A 23,916-nucleotide genomic window follows, 5' to 3' on the forward strand; every position below is an offset into this window, starting at 1 on the left:
GATAAATGATGGCATTTTACCTTTCTGTAATATTCAGCTTAGTTTCTACAGTCAAATTTCGGGCTAGTGAATTATTTTGTGGGCTAGTAACTTTCAGGCATAGCTAGCCCAACTGGCTGGCAAAACTATTTCTTATACTGTGCAGGGGTGCACACCCCCACCCGCAAATGTATTTTCCAAATTCCGTTTTGGAGTTCTGGAGAAGGTGCCTAACATTCATTTTTCATTTTTATGCATTATTCCTCAAAAATGATTGTAAAGATTTACGTTTCTTTACATCATAAACATTACAAATTAATATGAATAAGTAGAAGAAAGTGCCAGGCAAAATGTCCTGGAGAAGGGGAAAATAAGGATATATTTGATGTTTGAGGAAAAAATTATAAAGTTATATTTCCAACTATGAGAATTCATCTAAATAAATGAACAATTATATTGTACAATTTAATCAGTTATCATTCTCAGATTTGTTGGATTTGAATTTGAGGGAATCATGCTTTATAAAGTATATGAACCACCGGGGTATGTTGCTTTGAAAAAATATATGTGAGAAGTTGAAGGTGAATAGTATCTAAGACACTTGATTGACAGTTTTGCTGCAGTCTTTATATGCAAATATTTACAAAAATTATTCAATTTGCTTATAGTTATCAACTAGAATCAATATCGTACAAGTGTTAGACATTAACACTTAATGTGTGAAAATTTCTACATATTGTTTTCCAAAGAATTAGACAGTGCATGAAACCTTTGGTGCTAAACCATTCGTCACCACTCGTCTCTTTCCGTAACCTCCAAGAATTCGGCTTGTCCCGGAAAAACACGAGTTGGTCACGAATGGTGCTAAACATGTCTTGACATTGGGAAATTTATAATGTCATTTGGATCAAAATAATGAATGATATAATGTGATTTGGATTGCTTTTCATATGATATAATATTTCTGGAACATTATTAAACCGTTTTTAATGAATACTTACCACTTTTACAGCTTGGAGTGGTGTTTGAGGTCAACGGTGTAAACAGGAAGTGCGGCCATATTGGATTACACATAATATTACCTGTCAACTAATTACAAGTAGGGAATAATCCAATCTTTTGACAGGACAGAGAAGGAGAAAGAAGGAGAAAACTTTTTGTTTGAAACTTGTTTCAGGCCGACGTCAGCATCAAGAGACTCCAGGAGTTTTTCAGGGAAGATGAATTTGGTGCCAACCATGATCAATGTGATAATACAAATGGTAAATTCATATACTAGTACACCTTGACGAAAACATACATCGTTCTGACAAAACTATGAAGGAAGTAGATTGTTTCTCTAATACAACGTGTATAATTATCCGTAACAGCAATCCAAGTCCTTCTTGTCATGACTTGTGCGCTGATCAACAGCCATTCTTACCAAACGTATATACTAACATGTAGTGTGCTTGGTGTTTACCCCTTGAGTATTGACATCAGTCGTTTGTTTGTTTGTTATTTGTTGTTTAACGCCACATTCAGCAATATTGCGGCTTTGTGGCGGCGGTACGAAAATTGGAATCTGACAATCCAGTGATAAACATCATGAGCATCGATCTACGCAATTGAGATATGATGACATGTGTCAACCAAGTCAACGAGCTTGACCACCCAATCCCGTTAGTCGAGTCTGGCGAATATTTATATTCTGACGCGTTCATCTAAACCATAATGTTTATAAAATGTGCGTTTTGCAGGTGTGGCAATAGAAATGAGGAATGCTTCTTTATCTTGGGACGACAACAACCAGCCAGTACTTAGCAAGTGAGTCCCTTGTCCCCATCTCACCGCCTCGCTGTGGTTGGTTGGTTGTTGGTTAAAGCCGCACTCAGCAGTATTCCAGCTTTATGGCGGCGGTCTGTAAATAATCGAGTCTGGACCAGACAATCCAGTGATCATCAGCATGAGCATCGATCTACGCAATTGGGACATGTGTAATCCAATTCAGCGAGCCTGATCACCCGAACCCGTTAGTCGCCTCTTACGACAAGCATGGGTTACTGAAGATCAATTTTCTAACCCGGACCTTCACGGGTACCGCCTCGCTTAACACAGAAGTATTCAGTACCTATGGGAATTTGTATGCCTCAAGCTTCTTTATTATTTGAATGACCTGCTATTATGTCATATTGATGCATTTGACAGTAGTGTTCTTGGATTGATATGATTCTTCCAAATATAATATTTATATGAATAATTGTTAATTGACATAAAACAATTGCCTAATGGCAGAATAGATTGGTGATCAATGGCGTTTTACAACAAAACAAGTCTTACATACTATCCTGTGCTAGAGGCTGATGATCTATTTTAGATAGATTTTATGACAGGAAAAGGAAATAGTTTATGAACTATACATTTTCGTCATCACATACCTTTTTAGAATAATGGCCAAGTGCTTTCCTCAACCTGGATTTTTCATTCCCACAAATCCTAGTAAATCTTTCTTTGGATGTTTCTTCGTCTCAATACTGACCAATGCTCTATCTTTTCAGTATCAACCTCAGCATACACGAGAACAGTTTAGCTGCCGTGGTAGGTCACGTCGGTAGTGGTAAAACGTCCATGGTCGCTGCTGTTCTTGGGGAGGTTGACAAGGTAAAGGGTCACATTGGAGTGCAGGTTAGTCAATGTGTCTCCTTTATTCTTATGAAGGGGCGGTGGGGTCGCCTAGTGGTTAAAGCGTTCGATTCCCACATGGGTGCATTGTGTGAAACCCATTTCTGGTATCCCCCGCCGGGATATTGCTGGAATATTGTTAACAGCGGCGTAAAAGGAAACTCACTCACTATTCTCATGGTGCTGACCGGATTAATTTTCACGTTCATCGTACTATGATATCTTTGCGCATGTTATTGCTGTTGATTTCCATGGTCTTAACTTGAGTAGACACATATCACTGTGTTAAGACAGGCATATCTAATTGAATTGTTAAGAAACCTATTGAAACATTCACTCTCTCACTCACATGCTTTGCATACAGGGTCGTGTGGGCTATGTTCCACAACAAGCATGGATACAGAACGACACCTTGAGGAACAACATCTTGTTTGGCAAGCCATTGGACAAGGGACTATACGAGAGGGTGATCCACGCTTGTGCGTTAAAGCCTGATATTGACGTTCTGGCTGATGGAGACCTGACAATGATTGGAGAGAGGGTCAGTTCAGATTTGGGATGGCATTACTAAAATTTGAAATTATCTGAAGAAGGCATCAAACACTTTATGACTTTAAGAGAGCGAAACGTAACAGAAATTAACGGGTAGACTAACCCTGAGGCTTCCAAAACTAACCATAACTGGATGTGTAGGGTGAAACAAACAATCTTCACAGGCTACTGATATTACATATATAATGCGAGAGATGATATGCATGTTAGTCTAAATATACTACCCATCAAAAGTTTAGACTCACTTAAAACACTCACTATATGTTATATATGCATATATATGTATCTCGAAGATTGATTTTTTTACTAACTTGGGGAAACCAACTGCAAACCGTATGCAGATGAATTGCACGAGGATCATGCTTCAGATTGCTGAAAAGCATGTGCAAATATTGTTCATGTGAACAGCTGCGTTTTGGTGTAAAGTGTTGCTAAGAATTCGCAAATTTTCACTGATTTTTATCATTTATTGAACTCATGACCTTAATATTTTCAACGTTACAAATTTGTTTAATTTCCCAACTTGGTTGACTTTACAATACATCAGTTCATGTGTAAACAGTACCTGTAAACAGTATGGAATAGTTAGCAAAATTTAGTTTAGAACACTTGCCTGAAGTTAGTGGCTATATCTACATTAGTGAGTCTAAACTTCTGATGGGAAGTATACTTACTGGAAGATTCTATCCAACGCTGGGTTGGTCTCTCTGTTGTAGAAACGTCCAGTTTGCTCTTCATTCCCAGTCTAAATGTAGTAACTGCCATACCGCTGATTTCAGCAAAATACATAGGCAAATAAGACCACGTATGTCCTATCTCGACATTAGGGAATCAACTTGAGTGGAGGACAGAAGCAGAGGGTGTCGTTAGCTAGAGCTGTCTACAATGACGCAGACATATACCTCCTGGACGACCCTCTCAGTGCCGTGGACAGCCAAGTGGGAAGACACATTTTTGACAAAGTCATCGGCTCCAACGGCATGTTAAAGGACAAGGTTGGTTCTATGGAAGACCCTGTTATGATCATATTTATCCTAATGATGGCTACTGGCATGAAACACCACCGAACCGAAAATAATATAACAAAAACAGTTATCCCTACCATATATTGACAGTCTAAGTAAACTTAAGGTCAGTATTATTCGTTACACTGCTATACTGAGTCTAACAAACCCTAGAAGGTCGCGTCAGCTAACCTTTGAGCGATCTATGACCGTCCAATCAAACACGAGACGGCCGGACGGATTTAACTAATCAGACAAACGACTAACTAATCAGACAAACGACTACTTGTTTGGGTTCAGCGGGACTTACAAAACGTTTTTAGGATTTTTTCTTCCCTGGTCGGTGACACTGATGTATCAACAAACGAAAATCCGCATAAAACACAGATATTTGACCTGCAGTATATACGCTTAGGGGTTTCTAATGACATGGTTACTATTAGCTTATACTTCCGCAAGATGACATCCTAAAATATTGACAAAAACGCTATTTTCAGCGACAGTTTACACATTGCGTCCTCCATGTGTATCACTCGGAAGCGATCGGGCGGAAAATAGCATTCGGAATCGTTCGAGTTTTGTTAAGTAAAGGTTCAAACGGTATGTAGGAATGTTAACTTTCGCGATTTGGTAAGCTGTGTTCTGATTGGTCAGTCCAAAAGGTTAGCTGACGCGACCTTCTACTTGGGTTTGTTCGACTCATTATAACAGTGTTACGAATAATACTGAGCCTAAGTTTACTTAGACTGACTAAAAGGAAGGTATGCATCAAATTTAATATGGCCTGTAAGTCCCGCGGGGACATGTGTGACATGTGTGACCTTGCACCTACTTGAAATGTGCTGTCTTTTACACCGTTTGAAAACATACATTTAAAGTGTGTAATTTAATAGCTTCATAAGTTAGATTCATAACTTGTTGTTTACACAGACACGAATCTTGGTAACGCACAACATCAGATATCTACCTGACGTTGAAAACATCATCGTCCTTGCGGAGGGCACGGTGGCACAGACGGGGTCCTTCAGTGATCTTCTTAAAAGTGAAGGGGCGTTTACCCAGGTTCTCAAGTCGTACCTCGCAGAGTACGAGGACAATAGAGAGGATATTGGAGGTACAGTGTCATAAGAAACAAAGTGTTCAAAAATATAATTTTATGTCCTTGAAAGACTGCAATGGCTGATATGTAACGCTCAGATTTTGATATTAACGGATATACTTAACATGTCTACCTGGGTAAAAGCAAATGTGTATCCACAGACACAAACTTATAATGGGTTGGTCAAAATATTTTTTACTATGTTTGTATCCCAAAATGAAAGAAAATGGCGCATAGGCAGCACTCATATAATACTCCTACATGTTTATATTTTTCAAAAATAAAATCTAAATTAAAATCCTAACTTAAAATGTTTAAACATATGTATAAGAGTGTTCAAGGAGGTCATAGCACCCAACTGCTAACGTGTTTCTTATAACTCGTTTCAAAATCAATAGAAAGGTTTTTGGGGGCACAAATTTACCTATCGAACATAACAAAAATTCATTTCCTAGCACAGTCATACCACAGATATATTTTTGTCAAACGAAAACAGCCACAAGTGATGATTATCAAATTTACTAACATATCTTTCAAATTCCATTAACATGAAAAACGATCACAGTATGCTTCCTTTTTCCCCTCAGTTTACACATCTGCCTAACTATTCTCGAAACGTTCGTAGCCCTACGAACTTCTTAAGCCCATTCTTAACACATTGGCTACGATCAAAGTTAAGAATTCTTAGGTCTACGAACACCATCAGAGAATGTATACCTGTTGTTAGCGCAACTTTTACGGAAAGAGAAAACTATTTGCTACCTGCACAACACGAACCAGAGATTGAAAGTGTGCCATTGGAATCAGACTCGGATTCGTTGAACATCACAGCATGCAATGGTTATATCCATTTTGAAATATGGCACTGTAGTGATGATTAAATGTTCTGCCATTAGATAAAGAATCTGGTCATTGAAACGCCCTAACGTACACACCGTGTATTTGACAAAGTCAGGGTTATGTCCAATTTTAGGACAGTGCACTGCACTAAAAACATACTGAATGTTCTGCAACCAGAGCAAGAGCTTCATGGAAACGTCCTAACGTACACAACGTATGTTTGATGAAGTCAGTTTTATATCCAGTTCAAGATCAGTGCACTGCTCTGAAAACTGAATTTTCTGCAACTAGAGCAAGACTCGGATTAATTGAAAATTGATAATATGTGCACAGCGCATATGTGACACAAGTCAAGTTTATACCCATTTTGAAATATTGCACTGTAGTGGAACCTGAATGTTCTGTTAATAGAACAAGATTTGGTTCATTTAAACGTCCTAATACGTAGACAACAGAGTATATTTTATGCAAGAACTGAATGTTCTTCTTTGACAGATCTGCAAAATGACCATGATGATTTATCAAACGATTTGAAGAGTACACTGAAGAGGTTGGAAAGGTTCGTTATGCCTTTTGATATACTTACTGGTCAGTCACATCACTGTGTTATATGATGATGGTCTGCTTACCCATGTTCACATACATGTGGTTTTATGTATATTGCTCTTAAGGAGTATTCTTGACATTCCTAGTCATTTATACATACATAAATACATACATACATACATACATACATACATACATACATACATACATACATACATACATACATACATACATACATACATACATACATACATACATACATACATACATACATACATACATACATACATACATACATACATACATACATACATACATACACACACACATACATACATACATACATACATACATACATATCACTCATTATATAAGGTGCTGCTTTACTGGAGGTTGCGTGTGGTCATGGGTTGGAGTGTATTGCATAATAATGGAGGCTTAAAAGAGAATCACATCATGCCCAAATGCAAGTTTCTGATATTCGACACATTACATATTTCATCAATACAGTCGGACTGTCTTCCTAAAGAGATTCAAAATGCCCCAAGACCAGACCCAGGCAAATTAGTGCAGACTGTTGAACTGCTGTCCGCTTCCTGCTTCGCGATCTCATTAATTTTAGCAATTATGTTTTGATATCGAATTCATGTTTTATAAAATTATGTTATGGCTGTATTGCACTTTATACATACATCATTTAAATTTGCTGTAATTTTATTTGAGATAACTACTGCAACCATGTACTTTCAGTGAGGGGCAGTCGCCCATGCCTCCAGCTGGATACGAACGCCAGACATCGAGGACGTCCAGACAGTCTTCCAGAAACTTGTCTATCTCAGAGGAGACTCATAGTGCTACTGGTGCTTTCATTGATGTGGAGGAGACGACAGACATTAGCGGGAAGGTATGAAACGATTACACAATACAATAAATCTTATGTATAAGGAATTAAATCCAAATGTTAGGGATAAGTGAAACAGATCTTCCAAGCATTGCCTAGGTGATGACCTTGTCTGTGAACTCCATGCACCACGTGTGTCAATAGAGCGATCATGTTACCTACATTACATTTAATAAGTTACTTAAGCTTATATTGACAATATTGTCGCGCCACGTATTGCGTCATTATCCCGCCATTTTCGCTCCGCATTCTCAGTATCTTTGCGCCACTTTCGCGGCTTACTCGTGCCACTTTCGAGCAGCTTTCGTGGAACGTTCGCGATACCTTCACGGCAGTATCTCGAAAGTAAGTAAGGAGTAAGTGAGTTTAGTTTTACGCCGCACTCAGCAATATTTCAGCTATATGGTCTGTAAATAATCCAGTGATCAACAGCATGAGCATCGATCTGCGCAAGTCAGCGAGCCTGGCCACCCGACCCCGTTAGTCGCCTCTTACAAGCATAGTCGCCTTTTTTTGGCAAGCATGGGTTGCTGAAAACCTATTCTACCCCGGATCTTCACGGGTCGAAATAGGAGGAAGACATTTTCAAATGTAGTGTAGTATTTATGCTTTTCTTTCTTCTGATTACTGTATATTTTGTTTTATTTTATTTACACATACAGGAAAAATGGAACCTGCTTTTGGACTATATGAAAGCTTTCGGGCAGCGGGATATGTTTCTACTGGCTGTTGCCTTTGCGCTCTACTATGTTTTGTTTATGGGGGCCAACATCTGGCTCGCTAATTGGACCGAGGACCCTTTGCTGAAGAAGGTCAGCACAGAGGACCATGGAAATGTATCGCGGGAGGACATATGGAGGACCAACATGAAATACCTTGCAGTTTACAGCTGGCTCGGACTGATCATGTGTGAGTATTGTTAATATTTTCATTTTGTTAACATACATTTTAAAATCATTTCAAAATCCTTTGTTATTATTTTTCGTTGCAGTATAGGCATGTAGTAATCTAATTATGTGACTGCGATCTGTACATTGGTTGCTTTGTTTTTTAACACCACACTCAAGTAATATTCCAGCTATTAGACGGCGATTTGTAAATAACTAGCTAACCCAGTGATTAACAGCATGAGCATAGATCTACGCAACTGGGATACGATGACGTGTGTCACAAAAGTCAGCGAACCTAACCACCGATCTCGTTACGGATCCGAGCGGTACATATGGAGTCTGAGACAGCCAGACAAGTAACTAGTTCAAAACTGGTTTAACGACGCCCACGCCGTTTAAGTACTATGCGCCTTGGGCATGTACAGTCATGGGACAGACGTATTCGTCAGTTTGCACAATTCTCATCGACTTGCATGTTATTGTAGTGTAGCTGTAGTAATTTTCATTAATTCAGTTTTTGTTACTTGGTTGTCAGTTTTGCAGGTTGTTAGGAAATCATCTTGGTCACAGATACATTCCATGTAATGTTCCTTTAAGTATTTTCCGCATTGCAGTTACATGAGCAACATATATACACCATTGTGTATTCTTTCTCCATAGACCGCCATGTTAAAAATTGTCATAACCATGACACGCATCATTCAAAGTGTGGTCATTCTTGAAATAATGAATGGAAAATATAACGGAAATTATGTCTTTGCAGCAGATATGATTCATGACACATGTGGAAAATATGAACAAGATCAAACGAAAAGTAAATTCAAGACAATGTTTCTAGCTGCACCAAATTAACATGTAAGTCTATGGAACTTATGCACAGTGACGAATACTAATGTCCACTGACTGTAGGTCGATAATGGCGCTAAAAATATATATAAAAAATATCCAAAATAAATGACAAACATACTAGATCTCATTCAGTTTCGTATTTGGTATCACCACTATTTGATAGTGATTCATAATAGATAAAAGCGACGAAACATTTCCGTGAGCATTAAGGATCTGTACTAAAACAGAATCCGTTCTTTAGACTCAATATGTATTGTCGCGCCACGTATTGCGTCATTATCCCGCCATTTTCGCTCCGCATTCTCGAGTATCTTTGCGCCACTTTCGCGGCTTACTCGTGCCACTTTCGAGCAGCTTTCGTGGAACGTTCGCGATACCTTCACGGCAGTATCTCGAAAGTAAGTAAGGAGTAAAGTGAGTTTAGTTTTACGCCGCACTCAGCAATATTTCAGCTATATGGTCTGTAAATAATCCAGTGATCAACAGCATGAGCATCGATCTGCGCAAGTCAGCGAGCCTGGCCACCCGACCCCGTTAGTCGCCTCTTACAAGCATAGTCGCCTTTTTTGGCAAGCATGGGTTGCTGAAAACCTATTCTACCCCGGATCTTCACGGGTCGAAATAGGAGGAAGACATTTTCAAATGTAGTGTAGTATTTATGCTTTTCTTTCTTCTGATTACTGTATATTTTGTTTTATTTTATTTACACATACAGGAAAAATGGAACCTGCTTTTGGACTATATGAAAGCCTTCGGGCAGCGGTATATGTTTCTACTGGCTGTTGCCTTTGCGCTCTACTATATCTTGTTTATGGGGGCCAACATCTGGCTCGCTAATTGGACCGAGGACCCTTTGCTGAAGAAGGTCAGCACAGAGGACCATGGAAATGTATCGCGGGAGGACATATGGAGGACCAACATGAAATACCTTGCAGTTTACAGCTGGCTCGGACTGATCATGTGTGAGTATTGTTAATATTTTCATTTTGTTAACATACATTTTAAAAATCATTTCAAAATCCTTTGTTATTATTTTTTCGTTGCAGTATAGGCATGTAGTAATCTAATTATGTGACTGCGATCTGTACATTGGTTGCTTTGTTTTTAACACCACACTCAAGTAATATTCCAGCTATTATAGCTAACCCAGTGATTAACAGCATGAGCATAGATCTACGCAACTGGGATACGATGACGTGTGTCACAAAGTCAGCGAACCTAACCACCGATCTCGTTACGGATCCGAGCGGTACATATGGAGTCTGAGACAGCCAGACAAGTAACTAGTTCAAAACTGGTTTAACGACGCCCACGCCGTTTAAGTACTATGCGCCTTGGGCATGTACAGTCATGGGACAGACGTATTCGTCAGTTTGCACAATTCTCATCGACTTGCATGTTATTGTAGTGTAGCTGTAGTAATTTTCATTAATTCAGTTTTGTTACTTGGTTGTCAGTTTTGCAGGTTGTTAGGAAATCATCTTGGTCACAGATACATTCCATGTAATGTTCCTTTAAGTATTTTCCGCATTGCAGTTACATGAGCAACATATATACACCATTGTGTATTCTTTCTCCATAGACCGCCATGTTAAAAATTGTCATAACCATGACACGCATCATTCAAAGTGTGGTCATTCTTGAAATAATGAATGGAAATATAACGGAAATTATGTCTTTGCAGCAGATATGATTCATGACACATGTGGAAAATATGAACAAGATCAAACGAAAAGTAAATTCAAGACAATGTTTCTAGCTGCACCAAATTAACATGTAAGTCTATGGAACTTATGCACAGTGACGAATACTAATGTCCACTGACTGTAGGTCGATAATGGCGCTAAAAATATATATAAAAATATCCAAAATAAATGACAAACATACTAGATCTCATTCAGTTTCGTATTTGGTATCACCACTATTTGATAGTGATTCATAATAGATAAAAGCGACGAAACATTTCCGTGAGCATTAAGGATCTGTACTAAAACAGAATCCGTTCTTTTAGACTCAATATGTTATAGTACCACGATAGAATGCTCGGGGATCATTCTAACCTAGATTCTAACCGGGCCTTCTATTGGTTTCTGCATTGTTAAAAATACGTCCGTGGGTAGTCTTTTTTGGTGTATTTTTAACCCTGTGTCGACAATTATTATTTCAGAGGATTTTAGGAAAATCAAACAAGATTGTAAAAAAATCAATATTTTGTAGTATAATTTTTGTCCTTGTGTTGTCCATTCGAGCATTATGTCGGAGTAAGTACTTGTTTTGATGATACATACTTGTAACGAACATCTGACCGCCTCCGTGGTGTAGTGGTTAGAGCGTCCGCCCGGAGAGCGGAAGGTCGCGGGTTCGATCCCCAACCGCGTCATACCAAAAGACCTTAAAATATGGTACTTGTTGGTCCCTGCCTGGCGCTCGGTATTTATGGGTACAGCAAGGACTGGTCGACTCGGAGTCAGTATAATGTGTCTGAGTGGGGTATTCATGCTTCACTGCGGCATGGTATCTCATTGGGCTAGCACTATAAAACCAGCTTAAGTCTGGGCTAGTACAAGCAGCCGCACATATACATATACATTCATGCACGTCGTCATATGAGCGAAATATTCTCAAGCCCAATTTCACCTCGGCTCACCTGTAACGAATATTTGCGAAAACGTAAACCATTTTTCCATGTTTTTATTTGTTTCCAGCTCTATGCCTCCTGACATATGCTTTACTAATGGCGTTTGGAGTTGTGAGGGCATCTCGAGACTTACATCACAGACTACTGACAAGTATTCTTACTTCACCAATGGAATTCTTTGAAACAACGCCAATAGGAAGGATAACCAATCGCTTCTCTCGAGACATAGAGATTATAGATGGAGAATTACCCTTTAGACTGGAGTTTTGGTTCGACTCGGCGATGAATATAACTATTGCCATGTTTGCTGTTGTATACAGCACGCCACACGTCCTTGTGCTGCTGATTCCTCTGGCGTATTACTATTACGACGTACAGGTAACTTGCCAACTATAAGTAGGGTAATACTCCCACAGTATATAGGAAACTGTTAACCATTCTATAGTGTGTTACTACCAGAGCATACGGTGACCTGTCAGCCATAACTAGGTATAACTGTCACAACATATTAGGAACATGTTAGCCATATATAGGATATTACTACCACAGTAGATGGGGATCTGTTAACCATCCTGTAGTTCTGGTTTTACTACCACGGTATATATGAACCTGTTAACCGTATATATGGTATTACTACCACAGAAGATGGGGATCTGTTAACCATCCTGTAGTTCTGGTTTTACTACCACAGTATATATGAACCTGTTAACCGTATATAGGATATTACTACCACAGAAGATGGGGATCTGTTAACCATCCTGTAGTTCTGGTATTACTACCACAGTATGTATGAACCTGTTAACCGTATACTAGTATATGGTATTACTACCACAGTAGATGGGGATCTGTTAACCATCCTGTAGTTCTGGTTTTACTACCACAGTATGTATGAACCTGTTAACCGTATATAGGGTATTACTACCACAGTAGATGGGGATCTGTTAACCATCCTGTAGTTCTGGTATTACTACCACAGTATGTATGAACCTGTTAACCGTATATATGGTATTACTACCACAGTAGATGGGGATCTGTTAACCATCCTGTAGTTCTGGTTTTACTACCACGGTATATATGAACCTGTTAACCGTATATATGGTATTACTACCACAGAATTTGGACCTGTTAACCATATATATGTAGTTCTGGTATTACTACCACAGTATGTATGAACCTGTTAACCGTATACTAGTATATGGTATTACTACCACAGTAGATGGGGATCTGTTAACCATCCTGTAGTTCTGGTTTTACTACCACAGTATGTATGAACCTGTTAACCGTATATAGGGTATTACTACCACAGTAGATGGGGATCTGTTAACCATCCTGTAGTTCTGGTATTACTACCACAGTATGTATGAACCTGTTAACCGTATATATGGTATTACTACCACAGTAGATGGGGATCTGTTAACCATCCTGTAGTTCTGGTTTTACTACCACGGTATATATGAACCTGTTAACCGTATATATGGTATTACTACCACGGTATATATGAACCTGTTAACCATATATAGGGTTTTACTACCACTGTATATGTGAACCTGTTGACCGTATATAGGGTATTACTACCACAGTATGTATGAACCTGTTGACCGTATATAGGGTATTGATACCACGGCATATATGAACCTGTTAACCGTATATAGGGTTTTACTACCACTGTATATGTGAACCTGTTGACCGTATATAAGGTATTACTACCACGGCATACATGAACCTGTTAACCATATATAGGGTTTTACTACCACTGTATATGTGAACCTGTTGACCGTATATAGGGTATTACTACCACGGTATGTATGAACCTGTTAACCGTATATAGGGTATTACTACCACGGCATATGTGAACCTGTTAACCATATATAGGGTTTTACTACCACTGTATTTGTGAACCTGTTAACCATAAATAGGGTATTACTACCACGGCATATATGAACCTGTTAACCATATATAGGGTTTTACTACCACTGTATATATGAACCTGTTAACCGTATACAGGGTATTACTACCACGGCATATATGAACCTGTTAACCATAAATAGGGTATTACTACCACTGTATATGTGAACCTGTTGACAGTATATAGGGTATTACTACCACTGTATATGTGAACCTGTTAACCATATATAGGGTATTACTACCACGGCATATATGAACCTGTTAACCGTATATAGGGCTTTACTACCACAGTAGAGAGGGACATGTTAGCCAACCTGTATGGTGTTACTGATACAGTACAAGCTAATCTGAAAAGATGTAACAACAGGTATACACGTAACATGTTAATCACTATATCTGGTTATTTACGGATGATGTGAGTCGAAGGTATAATACCACCATTGTAAGATGTTAAGCACGGTAACCATGAGACCACAGACATGGTTGCAACTTGGCGGTTCAGTTGCAGGCACCATTCTTTATATATTCGACGAACGTTTTTATACTGCGGAAACTCACTTTAATACTTAATGTAAAGATGTGTTTTCCTCTGTGCGTTAAATATATAACCGAAGTGAACCCGTGAAGATCCGGGTTAGAATTGATCTTCAGTAACCCATGCTTGTCGTTAGAGGCGACTAACGGGATCGGGTGATCAGGCTCGCTGACTTGGCTGACACATGTCATCGCATCCCAATTGCGATGCTCGTGCTGTTGATCACTGGATTGTTTGGTCCAAACTCGATTATAAAAACTACCGCTATATAGCTGAAATATTGCTGAGTGCGCCTTAAAACTAAACTCACTCACTGACTATCACCGTAGTGAATGGGGAACTTGTTAACCATCTTCAGTACCATCTAGTGTAATTACAATTTCCACCAAACCTCTGTCCTAACCTCTCATGATCTTAAAGGTACACCACGTGTGCACATCAGCTCAAGTCATAACTTGATAATGAGTTTGCGCTCACTTCGGGAGGCATCAGAAACGGGCTTCGGCCGTTATACCCAATTTAGGAATCGAACCGTCCTTATCCTTAACGAGGTAACGCTTAAACCACTAGGCTACTCCGCCGCCAGTGACAATTGAAACGAAAATAACGAAAATGTGAGAATCTGGAACATAAATGATCAACAAAGTACTGATCCACTAACATATGTGACAAACGAAGGCTGAAGCTTTGTCAATCCGTTTATCTGTGTCTCTGCAGAAACGTTACACCAAGACAAGCTGTCAAGTGAGGATGTTAGAGTCGAAGCTGCGGTCGCCAATCGAGAGCCACTTCACCGAATCCGTAGTAGGGGCTGAAATTGTGAGAGCCTACAAAGCTCAAGGAAGATTTTCTGAAAAGTTCGAGGACGTGACTGACAACTGGAACAGGATGGGATTTTATAGTTTGCTGTCACGCAGGTATTTGTAATACCTTTCTTATACACCTTATACCTTATCTTATGTTGGTTCGAATTCTGATGATTCAGCACGGACCTGTTTCTAGGCGTATCTACAACATTCCCATGCTCGTTGCTTTCACCAAAGTTGTTAACGGACGGATGGGTGTGAGTGTGGGTGGATGGATTTATGGACGGACGGGCGGATTGGTGGATGGATGGATGGATGGGTGAGTGGGCGGACGGACGGAATTTGGATGGATGGACGGACGGGCGGATTGGTGGATGGATTAGTGGGTGAACAGATGGATGGGTTGGTGCGTTTGATGGATGGATGCACTACCTCTTGCATTGGTTGGCCAAAATATACCTGATACGATGAATGAATGAATGAATGAAAGAAAGATTGAACTAAATCTTGCATTGGTTTTGCAGGTGGCTTGGTGTACACATGCTTGGTGTGGGTAACGTTGCTTGTGCGATGTCGTCACTGCTCAGTACTGTCTTCAGAGGTGCCATGTCTGGTGCCCTACTTGGGCTAGGGATATCATTTTCTATGGAGGTAATGTCACCAAAGGACAACACAACTACAGCTCATTCGAAAGTTTTACGCCGCTTCTATCAGTATTGCATTCCACACTTTCAACCACAAGAGGGGCTGAAGGCCCGGATACCGCCTCCGTGGTGTAGTGGTTAAAGCGTCCGCCCGGATAGCGGAAGGTCGCGGGTTCGATCCCCGGCCGCGTCATACCAAAAGACATTAAAATGTGGTACTTGTTGGTCCCTGCCTGGCGCTCGACATTAATGGGTACAACAAGGACTGGTCGGCTCGGAGTCAGTATAATGTGTCTGATTGGGGTATTCATGCTTCACTGCGGCATGGTATCTCAGTGGGCTAGCACTATAAAACCAGCTTAAGTCTGGGCTAGTACAAGCAGCCGCACATCCACATACACAAGCATGCACGTCGTCATATGAGCGGAATATTCTCAAGCACGACGTTAAACACAATTTCACCTCACCTCGCCTGAAAACCCGGGTTCGATTCCCCCTGCACATTTCTGGTGTTCCCAGCCGAGATATTGCTGGAATATTGCTAAAAGCGGCGTAAAACCACACTCACTCACTCACTCCAACCACATTCCTATAACACATCCCATCCAGCTTGATACCAATATCGTGATATAAGCACATATATACCCTGATTGAGCTCAGGTATAATGCTTCAAACGCCTAGAGTTGAATGTTATGACGTATATAGTACGATATTACAACGTAAGCCACGCCCATTCTATTATGAACCAGTCAGAAGGTAGTAATCCGCTAGTGGGGTGTAGCCTAATTTTTTTCCGGTTTTGTGATAGCCCGATATTACAACGTAAGCCACGCCCACTCTATTATCAGCAAGTCAGGAGACAGTTGTCTGCTAGTGGGGTGTAGCCTAATTTCTTTTCGGTTTATGAAAGCCTGATATTACAACGTAAGCCACGCCCATTCTATTATCAGCCAGTCAGGAGACAGTAGTCCGCTAGTGGGGTGTAGCCTAATTTCTTTTCGGTTTATGAAAGCCTGATATTACAACGTAAACCCCACCCACTCTTTTATCAGCCAGTCAGGAGACAGTAGTCCGCTAATGGGTGTAACCTAATTTGTTTTCGGTTTATGAAAGCCCGATATTACAACGTAAGCCACGCCCACTCTATTATCAGCCAGTCAGAAGGGGGTAATCCGCTAGTGGATGTAGCCTAATTTGTTTTTGGTTTATTGAAGCACGATGTTACAAGGTAAGCCCCACTCCCTAATTCTTCTTTTGTTTTATGGAAGCATGGACGGAAAATAGTATGCCAATTAATTGTCATGGACTCACTTATAATTTATTCATTTTGCTGTTTCAGATAAATGGCTGCATGATGTGGTTTGTGATTTTACAGGGACAAGTTGAAACCAGCCTCATTTCTATGAAAAAAATAGACGAATACACTAACAGCCCAAATGAGGTAATTGTCTACATTTATATAAGTATGTAAAGTGTGCTTGCTCGTGTCAATTAGTTGGTTTCATTGTGCAGGAGAACGGAGGTATCTTTAGAGACCGATTAGATCCAGTAACGTTTCCAACATGCAAGATCGCCTTAAGTTGGTGATCACTCTGCGGTTGAATTAGAAGCGACAAAACCCTTTCCATACCATAATATATCCCTGCTAAAACGAACGTCAATGAATGCATGCTTTTTCATTCATCCTTTTCAGCAGCCCTTTATTTGCAACGCAATAATAGGTATTCACCATCATCTAGGGTATTATGCAGGGGCGGATACAGCTTTTTGAGAAAGGGGGGTGCACACTATTGAGAAAAGGGGTGGGGTGCACACTTCATTTCCACCCGAGTTTCAATGGTCATATAACAAACTTTCTGGACAAAAGGGGGGGGGGGACCCCACCCCTCCTGGATCCGCCTATGTTATGTCTCCATAATTGTTTTAGAATGACCTCAGGATTATCCGCCATAGCTTCGTTTTGAGCCCGATTCCAATCAAATTATCATCGGGCGAGCGAAATTATGTGCGAAGTTATCGATAGGAGATATTTGGGCGAGGTGGCGTCCATCTTGGAAGATAGTTGCATGATATTTAGTATAGTAGGACACAGATACAAAACTCGATTAGTTACAGTACTGAATACAGAATGCCATTTGGAAGATGGTCAAATGTAACATAATGTTATATTTTGGATGTGCCCAACAAAAGGCACCTAATCGCCAGAACACAAAGTCAGCCGCCTAACCCACTCGGCCAATAGTAAATAGTGGAAACCGCGATGGCTGAGCGGGTTAGGCGGCTGAGTTTGTGTTCTGACGATTAGGTGCCTTTTGTTGGGTTGAGTCCCATCCGGAATTCGAAACCACACCCTCAGAGTCAGGCACATAATCGCCAGAACACAAAGTCAGCCGCCTAACTCACTCAGCCTATAGTATAAAGTGGAAGCCGCGGTGGCTGGGCGGGTTAGGCGCCTGACTTCGAGAAAGTGTAATCCCCAGTACAATACATAACAGTACTGTTTGTTAAAGACATGATCGCATATTGGTTTCAGGCTGCCAGAAGGAAGAACACGGGTCGGTTGCTACCAATTTGGCCTCACACAGGGAGTCTAACATTCAAGAACTATAGTTTACGATACCGAGAAGGTCTTGACTTGGTATTGCGGGACATCACTTTCACTGTTCATGGAGGAGAAAAGGTAAGCATGACATTGTGTTTTACAATTACTCGTCAAGAACATTCGTCTCACTCGAGGATACATATGAAAACCCACACTCGTGTTAAACACGAAATTCTACTCTATGTGGGAATTGGAAGAAGAAGGATAATTATATCCTTGTGAATATCCTCGATAATCTCAAGGGTACACGTTCCGATAAATCTCCACCAGTAACCTGGATGCATCTACGGCTCGGCCCAAAAATTGTGTTACCTTTCTTTGCTGGTTCCGCCTTCTCATAGTAGCTAACCCGATACAACCAAGCTTCCCGGTGTCAAAAAAGATGGCGGCCGCAGCCACAAAGGTTTGATGGCTGTGCGACTCAGATTTAAGGATAAAATCATACAGACAAATTGACAGGTCTGAAACCTTAAAACAATATATGCAAGAACTCCTTCTACCTCTTAACATTCCTGTTTACCGAAGAAGCAAAAGGGAGTTATGATAGAAGCCTTGTGATTGATACGCTCAACTTCCCAGCGTAGACACCTCATTGGATAAAAAGCCAGCAAAGGGAGGTAATACAGTTACATCCAGGGTACTAGTGGAGATTTATTTGATGCCTTGTGAAAAGCATTCGCATAAATACACCCTAGTTTTACATCGCTGAATATTGTGTCCCTAAGCCATTAAACAGAAGAAAGATAGTTATCCGTAATCATCAAAACTCACTGAAGCTGAATATCAGTTGGAGGAAGGTATTCGATAAGTTTATATTCCTTTGGGCTGTGTTTTAATGACTGCACTTAATGTTAATGTGTTGCTTGTGTTTGTGCTCATTCGTAAACCATGCCGAAAGATTTCCGGAAACAGACATGAAACCATAGTTTGTGATGAATAATTCTGATTCGGAAGATGGAACGCTTTAGCTGAAGTATGTCGTGTTAACGGAGCAATATTTTGACGGATATAATATGATATTTAGTGACGCTGCGCTAGATCGATATTCATGCTTTTACAGACCCCCGCCATGTAGCTGAAATATTGCTGGGGGCGGCGTTAGACAACAAATCAACAAACTAACTATGGTATTGCAGTGTAACTCGTATATTTACTGCGGGAAAAGTGTTTATTGCCGCGTATTGCTATAAAATTGCAAATTAATAAGTACCTGTATACATAGCGATTGGACACTTTTGTTTGCAAGTCAACATTATTGTACTGTTAAACGGCACCCTGTTGGAAAGGCGGCTACAGGCCTAAACTTGCGATGTGGCATGTTTTTAGTCAGTGGTACTTACTTATTTTCAACCTCAATCTAACCAATTATAATGGAATATATTCTCAAATAACGATATATTTCATAATGGCAATACTTATTGCACTCGACCAATTCTAAACAATACACCTCTACCAGTTTGACCAGTAGCGATCGAGTATTATTTCTGAAATAATGAGAGATTTAAAAATGCCGTGATCTATTGTCATTGACAGAATGAAGAGTGAACCTATTTGTGCTTTTGCTAGAATCAACATCATTGTTCATGCTATCGGTCAGTAGTTTGTTTCACTAAGGCCACATAAAAATAATTTGTTGTTTCTCATTACCGCCCGACCCTAACGTTTGGCCGACCCTAGTTTTTTATTTTATTTTTTGCTTTGGTAAATTTGCGTGTGTAAAGCCGGCAGACTTAAAAAATCCGTCTCATCTTCAAACATTCCAAGTTTTCGACTAACATTGTATAGAAAATCAGAAAAAAATATTAAAGCATAAAATTTGCCCAACCTACCCATTTAAAAAAAAAAAATAAGTGACGAGAAACAAGAAATTTATTGTATGTAGCCTAAGATGTGACGTGACACTCACTCAAACGCTAACCCGAAATTTCGAAACTCGAACGAAGATTATTGAATGAGTCATAATTAATAGTGCGTGAGAGAAAGGTGGTAGAAGTGATGCAGAAAATTGGGCAGGAGAACTTGAAGAAGGGCTCCTTGGGTAAAAGACTAAGATTAAGTTTAAGGTGCCGGGATCGAGCTCACCTGTGACCGGGTGTAAAAACCTTGGAGTCAGCTTTGTGTGTAGACTCTTTCAGTGTTGTCACAACCGCTAGAGTACAGTACACAACCCTGTGCACTTTAAAACCCACAAACCGTTCGTAAATGACCAGATGGTGAATACGTGCAAACACCTAGTTGCGCGTACAGCAACGTGCAGTAAACTTGGATTAAGTACTGTGCCAGTCCACCCAGCTGTGAATAATTACCTCGTTAGGATGGGAAAGCTTGGCGCGCCTAGTGGCTGCAAGAACTGTATACTCCACAGGGAGTTGAGATTGAAAATGCGATGAGATGGACATCCAATGATCGAGGGAAACAAAGCGCTTTGAGCATGCATGTAGATTGGATGGACTATATCGCTATATAAATACCCATATAATAATGACAAAGATTATACTTACTGATGATGTGCAGGTGGTCTCTTTAAAGACTTCATCTGTAAGCAAACGTACGTCGGTGTTCTGAACCCAAACAGCCTCCAAAGTAAAGATGATCACAAATGTTAACACTTTGAGAAATACTTGGTTCACATTGTTTTATGTAGGTCAACAGCTTCATCACTTCCCTTCAACAGGTTATCAGTTCCTTAGACCAATGTTGTTGAATGTTTAGTGACAACCAAACAACCATTAATCCCTTACTCACGTGTTTCCCATTGGGTGTTCAGTTATATTTTTACTCTTCTTCCAGTCTACTGGATGTTTAAACCGACTAAATGACAATAAACGAGATGTTTCACATTATTCAAAGCAGTGGACATCTTGAATACATGATTTCTGTTCTGTATTTAATCCGAAACAAAATATATCGCAAGCTGAAACAGCTACATTAAGTTATTACACACAATGCTCTTATACGATTATTTAATTTCCTTAAGCGTATTTGTACGGAAGAAACTCAACGTTAACTGAGTTATGTTTGTTTATATATGTAGTTTACGTATTTTATGCAAATATGCAGCTTATCTGGAGGATTGGAAAGCATTAATGCATTAACATATTGTACAAATACCTTGCATCCTGTTATCATTATACACATCACTAATTTGGTCCCAAAAGATTGTGGCTGCGTAAGCTACAACACTCTAAACGACTCACTAAATAATAAACTAAACTAAATACAATACAATACAATACAATACAATACATAACCCTAAAAACAATCACTCACACAGCAAGGAACCTCTCCTATCTCATTACAAGCACTAACTGGCGAAATCCCCTTTGGACTAAGACGAGATCAGGCAACCCTTAATTTCTGGACATCAACCAAAACAAACCCCTTAATCACTCAACTCATAGACACCAATATATATAAGCCCCAGACTCCCAGCACTTGCTCGCAAAACCATACTTCTAACCTCAACATCTCAACGCATAACAAACTTTATAAATTTAGACAAAGTATTCTATCAGACAGTGTACAAGAATTACTTAGCAAGTCTCTGGATTCAGCGTTTACAGATACAGATAAAAGTTTTGATTCGATAACTGAAGCTCTTTGCACAGCTGCTGGCGACATGAAACAAATCCACTACATTAGCAGAAAACATGAAAATTCATGCTATGACGCAGAATGCAGAAAGCTTTACAAAGAAAGATGTAGATATTTTAATTTGTTCAGGAAAACGCACGACTTAGACTCATAAAAAAATATATAGTATTGATTATACGTAATAAATTATCACGAATTTCATAAACACCTGCCTTTGTTGCAGTCAAGCTGTGACAGATGTATAAGATTGCTTTGTATAACGTACGGTCAATACTGTATCACAAAATTGTATTCCCTTTATTCACATGGGCGGTGGGGGTAGCCCAGTGGTTAAAACGTTGGCGCGTCACGCCGAAGACCCGGGTTCGATTCCCCCCATAGGTACAATGTGTGAATCCTATTTCTGGTGCCCCCCGTCGTGATATTGCTTGAATATTGCGTAAAACCACACTCACTCAGGTATTTACGACAATGAAGTTACATGACCGCCCCTGGCTTGGACGACATAGCCATGCTTCTGTCAAATATTTTGTGCTTAGCAAATACATATGAATATATATGCTGCATCATCCCGAACAAAGACTTCGTAGAGCTTCGACATTCGCAAGCCTATGGTAAACTATAGAGTTACGACATGTCGTAGCGTTACGAACGCTTCGTGGATCGGGAACCTGATTGCAGTCCCTGGAAAAGCCATTCAATGGCAACGACCTTTTCGTGAAGTTCATGAAAGGTATTTCGTTTTCATGTTTACTGTTCATGGTCAATGGTGTTGAGATATTTCTGTGTACTTCCTGTATTTAATTTCATAATTCCACGTGAGTACAATGTGTAAAGTTAATTATTGTGTCGCCATGATATTGCTGCAATATTGCTAAAAGCAGCGTAAAACTAAACTCACTCACTATTTTTATAATTACAGGTTGGTGTTGTAGGGAGGACAGGTGCTGGGAAATCATCTCTGATGCTCTCCCTTTTCCGACTAGTTGAGGCAGCAGAGGGGTCAATTCTAATTGACGGGATTGATATATCAGACATCGGACTCCATGATTTGAGGGAGAAACTTGCTATCATACCACAAGTAAGTTCAATTATGCATTTATTCAGCGACTCCAAGGGAAAGGTATATTTACACAATTCCCCCTGTTACTAAATTCAAATTGACACCAACATTGTACCAAAGTGTACCCGTGAAGATCCGGGTTAGAATTGCTCTTTAGCAATCCACGCTTCTAATAAGACGCTACTAACGGGATCGGGTGGCCAGACTCCCTGACTTGGTTGACACATGTCATCATATCCCAATTGCGTACGTAGAACGATGCCCACGCTGGTGTTCATTGGATTATCTGGTCCAGACTCGAATATTTGCAGACCCCCACCATAGCTTGAATATTGCTGAGTGCGGCGTGAAACAACCACCAAACGAAGTGAGACAGATTGAAGTGGTAGAGAGACACTTCAGAAGTATTGGCGACAAACTACCAATGGGAGGTGTGGCTGAATGAGCATGGTTCACACACTTAAACATAATCAGTAGAAGAGTTTCAGAAGATGGCACATTTGTGAAGCATATACTTGGTATTATACTTCACCTATACTAGTTGTTAACCTTTAATCTTCACAAATTTTCTCATACAGAATCGAACACAGGAAAACCGTGACAACAGAGTTAATGGTCAATTTAATCATAGGGAATAGTCTTTGAGTCACACCTTCACTAAAAGCCCACATTGGACATATACTCTCCCAAAAAGGAAACGCATATAGGAATTTCAACTGTAGTTTTATGTTTATTTTGAAACATCTTGTAGGCTTTATGAGTCAATGAAATATAGCGAAATTGCACACTGGGAATGCAGACTTATCC

The 23,916-nt window shown here is 39.9% G+C and overlaps 1 protein-coding gene across 2 annotated transcripts in view; it reads left to right on the forward strand.

The window, feature by feature from the left end:
• LOC124258029 (multidrug resistance-associated protein 1-like) overlaps window positions 1–23,916 on the forward strand; it is a 35,816-nt gene that overhangs the window by 7,242 nt on the left and 4,658 nt on the right. For both annotated transcript variants that reach the window (XR_006893484.1, XM_046692104.1), the window contains exons 5-19: window positions 1,157–1,241; window positions 1,719–1,785; window positions 2,517–2,643; window positions 3,005–3,181; window positions 4,020–4,187; window positions 5,127–5,310; window positions 6,631–6,694; window positions 7,432–7,585; window positions 10,037–10,283; window positions 12,027–12,337; window positions 15,117–15,316; window positions 15,730–15,856; window positions 17,190–17,291; window positions 18,384–18,530; window positions 22,969–23,127. Coding sequence is in view for 1 of the 2 variants with exons in the window: in XM_046692104.1 (XP_046548060.1) it covers window positions 1,157–1,241; window positions 1,719–1,785; window positions 2,517–2,643; window positions 3,005–3,181; window positions 4,020–4,187; window positions 5,127–5,310; window positions 6,631–6,694; window positions 7,432–7,585; window positions 10,037–10,283; window positions 12,027–12,337; window positions 15,117–15,316; window positions 15,730–15,856; window positions 17,190–17,291; window positions 18,384–18,530; window positions 22,969–23,127 (2,319 nt within the window). In the remaining variant the exon portion in view is untranslated. The remainder of the gene's footprint in view (window positions 1–1,156; window positions 1,242–1,718; window positions 1,786–2,516; window positions 2,644–3,004; window positions 3,182–4,019; window positions 4,188–5,126; window positions 5,311–6,630; window positions 6,695–7,431; window positions 7,586–10,036; window positions 10,284–12,026; window positions 12,338–15,116; window positions 15,317–15,729; window positions 15,857–17,189; window positions 17,292–18,383; window positions 18,531–22,968; window positions 23,128–23,916) is intronic.

This window comes from Haliotis rubra, unplaced genomic scaffold (genome assembly GCF_003918875.1).
Source record: "Haliotis rubra isolate DU_JTF1 unplaced genomic scaffold, ASM391887v1 Scf68, whole genome shotgun sequence".
In the NCBI taxonomy this organism is placed as follows: Eukaryota; Metazoa; Mollusca; class Gastropoda; order Lepetellida; family Haliotidae; genus Haliotis; species Haliotis rubra.